The sequence below is a fragment of the Cebus imitator genome, unplaced genomic scaffold (genome assembly GCF_001604975.1).
Source record: "Cebus imitator isolate Cc_AM_T3 unplaced genomic scaffold, Cebus_imitator-1.0 Scaffold111, whole genome shotgun sequence".
Classification (NCBI taxonomy): Eukaryota; Metazoa; Chordata; class Mammalia; order Primates; family Cebidae; genus Cebus; species Cebus imitator.
The window spans coordinates 2,509,885-2,516,819 of NW_016107426.1; the positions used below are offsets into that span (position 1 = coordinate 2,509,885).

Below are 6,935 nucleotides of genomic sequence, written 5' to 3' on the forward strand. Positions count from 1 at the left end.
GGAGAATTGCCTGAACCCAGGAGGCAGGGGTTGCGGTGAGCCGAGATCGCGCCATTGCACTCCAGCCTGGGTAACAAGAGCGAAACTCCGTCTCAAAAAAAATAAAAATAAAAATAAAAAATAAAATAAAATAAATAAAAATAAAAAAATAAAATACAATTTTTCCTAACTGAACGTGAACAATCATGACTCTGCTGTCTACAAATGCCTTACAAAGGTTCTCTGTGGGTGCTACAACTATTCAGTGACAGAAGAAGGGTAGAAATTTTTTTCTCAATTCTACACATGTGCATACTGAGTCAGTGAGGTTAAGTGACTTTTTCAAGGGCTCGACGTCAGTAAATGACTGAATTTACATTCTGTTTTCTAGGTCAAGGCAAAAATAATCTTTATCACATATTATTGCCAGTCACATCAGGAGCTTGGAATCTACTTTTCTGGGACTCTTATTTAAAGAGCTACATAAGATATCAGCTTTAGGTACCATCGTTTTCCTTTTAAAAATTACAGTATTTCATGCTTTAGAAGACAAAAAAGAGGTTGGCAGGAAGAAAAGTATCTTCTGGGCATTTGCAGCACTGCTCCTGAGACAGTTGTTCTCAAATCTGAGTACACACAAACGTCGTTTCAGTGAGTTGCTTTTTTTCTTTTTGAGATGGAGTCTCATTCCGTCACCCAGGCTGGAGTGCAGTGGTGTAATCTCGGTGCACTGCAACCTCCGCCTCCTGGGCTCAAGCAATTATCCTGCCTCAGCCTTTCAAGTAGCTGGGATTACAGGCATGTGCCACCATACCTGGCTAGTTTTTGTATTTTTAGTAGAGACAGGGTTTCCCATGTTGGCCAGGCTGGTCTCGAACTCCTGGACTCACGGGATCTGCCTGCCTGGCCCTCCCAAAGTCCTGAGATTACAGGCATGAGCCGCCATGCCTGGCCTTGGGCGCTTTTTTAAAATACAGATTCAAGAGCTCTTCCCCAAAAGACTCTTACTCTAGGTCTGCAGAAAGTCTTAGGAGTTTGCATTTCATAAGCACTCCAAGGGATTATTGGTATAGGAGTCCTTTTCTTTGGGTAACACTCAGTCCAAGGCATTAGGTATCTGTTTTTCTTATCCAGGAGAAGGAAAGTAGCCACAGTGTAAATCCAATTACTCCTAAGTGAATTAAGCTTACCCTGGCCTGACAGCGTTTGTCCAGTGCTTGAGCACACTGCACAGTATGTGAAAAACAGCTCGTAAATAATATTCCTCGAGAAGATAAACTATACAGACATAGACAAAAAGAGACAGATATCTCTCAGACATAGATGTACATACATATACTCTAGGAAGCTTGTTTCAAAGAAATATGAACTTACTATTTCTCCCTGGAGATGACCCAGCCTATAAGAAAAAACAGGTAATATCTCCAAAACTTAAAAGGCTAACTTCCTCACTTATTACCTTGTTCCACATTCTCCACTGTCCCATACTGAGCCAAAAGTCCATCCAACACCTAAAAGAGAAGGCTTCCATGTCAGAATGGGAAGGTAAGATCATACGTACAAAAAATAGTACAGTGGTATCTCCCAGCAAATGAATTAAGGAAAAAAAAAAAAGACGGCTGTAGCAATAATCTAATTAAACTGATATTTCAGGTCTTCCATAAAAACAGAACTGAACAAATATATGGGACTTTCATTTGCTTACTGCCTCCCAAATAATCTGTTCACTAAGGTTACACAGCAGAATTTCAGAGTCTTGGTAACTTAACCATCACATTCATCATGATGGCTAGAACACACTACTCTTACAACGAGAAGCAGAATAAAGTACAAGGCTCACTCTGCTTTCCTGAAATATTTAACAATTCTTTTACAAGGATCTCTTCATTTTACAAGGTAATAGGATGTGTATGTTTGAAATTTTCCATAATAGTCAGGTTTCTTTTTTTTTTTTTTTTGAGATGGAGTCTGCCTCTGTCATCCAGGCTGGAGTGCAGTGGTGCCATCTCTGCTCACTGCAATCTCCACCTCTAGGTTCCAGTGCTGCATTCTCCTGTCTCAGCCTCCTGAGTAGCTGGGACAACAGGTGCCCGTCACCATGGCCAGCTAATTTTTGTATTTTTAGTAGAGACATGGTTTCACCATGTTGGCCATGCTGGTCTCAAACTCCTGACCTCAAGTGATCCTCTCGGCCACCACTCCCGGCCAATAATCTTTTTCTTTTTTAAAAGTAATAAAAACATTAGATAAAATATTGTTTCCTTTAAGGCTTTGTGATTTTCTTTGGGTTGGGGAATAAAATATGGGGCAGTTTGTTTTTAAACAATGCAATAAGGCCACTCCCCATATTCTTATTTTAAGGTAAAAATCTTACAAGCTTTACAACTCTGAAAACATTATCTTAACTGTTACAGCAACTAATTCAAAACAAACAAAAATTTGCTAAAACCAACAAAGACCTTTCTACTTTTGTTGCCTTTTCATTGACTTTTTAATCAAATTATAATCTGGAAAGATAAAAATCTTTTTAAAAATCATGAGATACAAGGCAGGGGGATTGCCTGAGCCTACAAGTTTGAGATCAGCCTGGGCAACATGGGAAAAACCTCATCTCTACAAAAAATACAAACATGAGCCAGGCGCGGTGGCATGCATCTGTGGCTGCAGCTGCTCAGGAGGCTGGGGTGGGAAGATCCCTGGGCCCGGCTGAGCGAGCTATGATGCTCCACTGTACTCTGGCCTGGGTGACAAAGTGAGACACTGTCTTAAACAAACCATGAGATACAAATCACAAGCCAATGGTTTCCTGGCTTATTTGCTGGTGCTTGGTAGCATGGTACTTGAAAACACAGAACATGGAGGGATCAAAGTACACATTCTATGAAAGGAACAATTATGACCCCAAACTCAAGACTGATCACATACATTAAGGTACTGAAAAGAGGCAGGGCCCAGAAGCTTTGTGGGAAACTCTGAGGCCCTCTAATACCTAAATGTAAAATGGAACTAAAAAAGCGAGAAATGTCTCATTAACCCATCAAAAACTGACACAGGCTTACCTCCCACTGCAGGTGAGGAGGGATGTTTCGAATCTGAATTTTCCTGCTCCTGTAAAGATAAAACCATAGACTATAACACTTTATCCAGGACACAAACTACAGCAAGTAATAAAAACAGGCTTAAGCCCATCATTTGAGTTTATTTTCTCACTGTGTTCACCATGGCATCAACAAAAAATTCCTACTGTGAATCATAAGCATGGATTTTTTTTTTTTTTTTTTTTTAAAGACACAGTCTCCCTCTGTTGCCAAGGCTGGAGTGCAGGTGGTGTGGTCTCGGCTCACTGCAACCTCCGCCTCCCGGGTTCAAGCGATTCTCCTGCCTCAGCCTCCCACGTAGCTGGGATTACAGGCACGCAACACCACACCCGGCTAATTTTTGTATTTTTAGTAGAGGCAGAGTTTCACCATGTTGGTCAGGCTGGTCTCGAACTCCTGACCTCATATGATCCACCCACCTCAGCCTCCCGAAATGCTGGATTACAGGTGTGAGCCACTGCGCAGGCTTCATGAACATGTTTTAAGGTTTTCAATTACTTTGAAAAACAAAAACAAAAAACACAAGCCCCAAGAAATCCCAACAAGATTAAAAAAAAACAAACAATTATTTAAATACAGACTCGTCTTTCAATTTCTTACCAAAGTAGTTAGAATTTAAGTCATCATACTGATTCTATTTATAGAATTATCCCCTTCCTCCTCAAAATGTTATCCCCTTCCTCCTCAGCCTGCAACTGACCCTACCCCAAAGGCTCAAACAGGACAGGAGAGGTCAGGTAGTAGATTTCAACAAGATCAGATTTAGTTGCCCCCTTATCTAACAATGCAAAATGTCATTTAGAAATATTTTTATTTCTGAATAGGTAATACAGTTCTAATTCAAAAATTAAAACACTATAAAAAGTTATACTGTGAAAAGTCTCACCACCCTCTTCTTTTACCAGAAATAAATACTTTTTACACGTTATTTGTGTATCCTTCAGATTCTTTATGCAAATAGCAAATATGAATACATTTTCATATTTCCCCCTTTTCTTATAGAAATATCTGCATATTCTACATACTCTCTGCATCTTGCTTTTTTCCCTTAACAGCCCTATTCTTGAGCTCTTTCTATATTGAGATATACAGAGGTCGAGAGCTTCCTCTTTCTATTTCATAACTACATAGATATCCTGAAGTGTATTTATTTAACCTGTCACCTGCTAATAGACATTTGGGCCTTTTCATTTAGAGGCTTTCCCCAAGACATCCTGCTGGTCTGAAAGGTTTGAATGATTTAGATTGTTTCTTGTTTTTAAGTATTAAAATTAAACAGAAAAAAGAACAGTGTAAGTTATGTACATTTTTTTTTTTTTTTAAATCTTTTGAGAACACGCTGGATCCTGGAAAGAAGGCATTTGAATGTCAGAGAGATGGTTTTAATAGAAGAGCTTAACACTGAAATCCTATAAATACCCATTTTAGGGGGTTGCCAGAAAAGAGATGTGGTGACCATGGTGTACCACCTCATGGGGTCAGAGGTACCAAAGAGTGGCCGTACACGGTCACATATTTCTCCAGGGCTTTAATCTGGGCAATAGCCCCAGAGTGCAATGTTACAATTCAGGCAGAGAAAGAAGAAGTCAGGCATGGCAGCTCACGCCTGAAAACTCAGCACTTTGGGAGGCTGAGGCGGATGGATCACCTGAGGACGGGAGTTCAAGACCACTCTGACCAACATGGAGAAACTCTATCTCTACTAAATATATAAAATTAGCCAGGTGTGCAGGCATGTACCTGTAATCCCAGATACTCGGGAGGCTGGGACAGGAGGATCACTTGAACCCGGGAGGCAGAGGTTGCAGTGAGCCGAGATCGCAACATTGCACTCTCGCCTGGGCAACAAGAGTGAAAGTCCATCTCAAAGAAAGGAGAGAGAGACACAAAGAGAGGTACAGAGATGGAAGAAATAAATGGGGAAATAATGAATTAAATGAGGGTCTCCAGGTTTCTCCTGTTTATGCAATGTCATGGGGACAAGTCCTCTGTTCTAGCTCCCACATAGTCCTTCAGTATTGTCTCTTTTTTTAAAATGTGAATGTATTCAAGCTTTACTAGGGCTGCTTTAATGACTATACAGAATCACTCACTGTGTATCCGGATGGAAAGGAGGAAAAAGAATCAAGAACTAATTTCCACCTCTATGCTGTGAAGGCTAATTCCTGACATGGCCCTTGGCAATAGTTCAGAATAAAGCTGCCAGCACCCATACAGTGGCTACATGGAAACTGTCTATGGAAGATGTCACCAAGCCTAACAGTGTGTAGAAAAAGGCATCCACGTTTTCAAGAAAATAAAATATTTCTAAAGAAAAATATTTTTGTTATATCCAAATATAAACATTTACTGCAACTGCTAACCCACTATTTACTAGTAGATATTCTATTGGAAGAAACTCATGAATGAGCACAAAGAGATGTGAACAAAGACAGCTACTGTAACAAAGATTGCATATGATCTAAATATTCACCAGAGATGAATACGTATATCCTAATAGGGCCTAATACAGAATACTATACAGCTCTTAAAAATGAAGTTGACAAGCATGCACTATCATAGAAAACTCTGCAAGGCTGCTGCTTCAAGAAAAGAGGTAATTACAGATCAAGTTGATCCTGCTTTTAAAAAGCACAAAACCAAACTACCTGTTATTCAATATGTGTATGTGTAAATGCACAGAAAAAGGTAGCACCAAACAGATTTGGTTGGGAAAAGGATACTTTTATTTTAGCTACTTCTAATTTTTAAATCTCATTTTCTCCATAATTACACTAGGTATTCTTGAAATCTTATTTCTTATTCTTCAAATCTAATACAAGTAAAAGGCATTCCTCATCCTCATTGCCACAGAACTATTAATTTATTTGGCAAACCCTTCATTCATAGTGCAAAAGTAGAGAAGCTCTGCCCAATGCTGACTACCCCACATACTAACTGAATGTATCTAAAACAATGTCATTTGCCTGTAACAGTTCCACTAAAGACTACACATCGGTTCAGTAACTGGGAATGTCCTGCTTTGTTAAGCTGGACACTTTGAGGAATAATCTCTAAAAAGCTAGACTGTAGCACCTCTAATCTCAGATCAGGACGGAAAGGAAGAAAAAGAACTGAGAACTAAAAAGAGAAATGAACATCACTACGGTAGAACCAACTAACCTGGAATTCAGTCACTCATTTGGGAGATTATTCTGAGGGATTATCTTCTGGGGTCATGAGCAATTAGGACCTCTGAGATCTGCTGACTCCTGTGGCGTCATCTGGACAGCATGACTTCTCATCAGGGTACCCAGAAGGTCCATTCCCTTCTTCCCCAGAGGAACTTCTGCATGTCCTTCAAAACGCAGCTCACATATAACCCCTGCTGAGGTTTCCAGAACATCTCCAGAAAGAACTGCTTCTTCTATGCTTTTCAGCTTTTCTGGCAGCTCACTGTTTGCCATAGTTTCTTATCTGCTAGTGCTGTCCCCTCAACCCCTGCAGTGATTTCCTCAAGGGCAGGTTCCTTATTTATGATTCCACTGTCTAGCTCAGAGTCTTGTACACAGGGGCTGAGAAGAGCACGTCTGCTGCTGGCTGCGGTCTGTTCACGATAAAGATCCTCCTGACTCCACCCAGGAAAACAAACTGTCTATTTTTTCCTTGCCAGGTAGTCAACAGGAGAAGGAAGGAGGTGTTCGTTTCCCTCTTTAGACAAGAAAGGAAAGTATCTGGCTCAATCTCAAATGAGAATATGGATCTTTCTCCCCTAAAACTGTGCTGTGCTTTAAAAAAAGCCAAACACATAGTAACGCAGGAAAGTGATTGGTAATAGGAAAATAATTCTTTGTCCCTTAAATAATTTCACAGTTCATA

The 6,935-nt window shown here is 40.1% G+C and overlaps 1 protein-coding gene across 7 annotated transcripts in view; it reads right to left on the minus strand.

Annotated features, from left to right (window-relative positions):
• The window catches only part of IGF2BP2 (insulin like growth factor 2 mRNA binding protein 2), a 176,943-nt gene that overhangs the window by 46,967 nt on the left and 123,041 nt on the right, over nucleotides 1-6,935 (minus strand). For 6 of the 7 annotated variants that reach the window (XM_017538407.2, XM_037741960.1, XM_017538408.2 and 3 more), the window contains 2 exons: nucleotides 3,039-3,087; nucleotides 1,439-1,490 (listed from right to left, as the gene is read on the minus strand). In XM_017538407.2, coding sequence (XP_017393896.1) covers nucleotides 1,439-1,490; nucleotides 3,039-3,087 — 101 coding nt within the window. Of the gene's footprint in view, nucleotides 1-1,438; nucleotides 1,491-3,038; nucleotides 3,088-6,935 lie in introns of those variants that run through there. The other variant, XM_037741959.1, reaches the window with a different exon arrangement.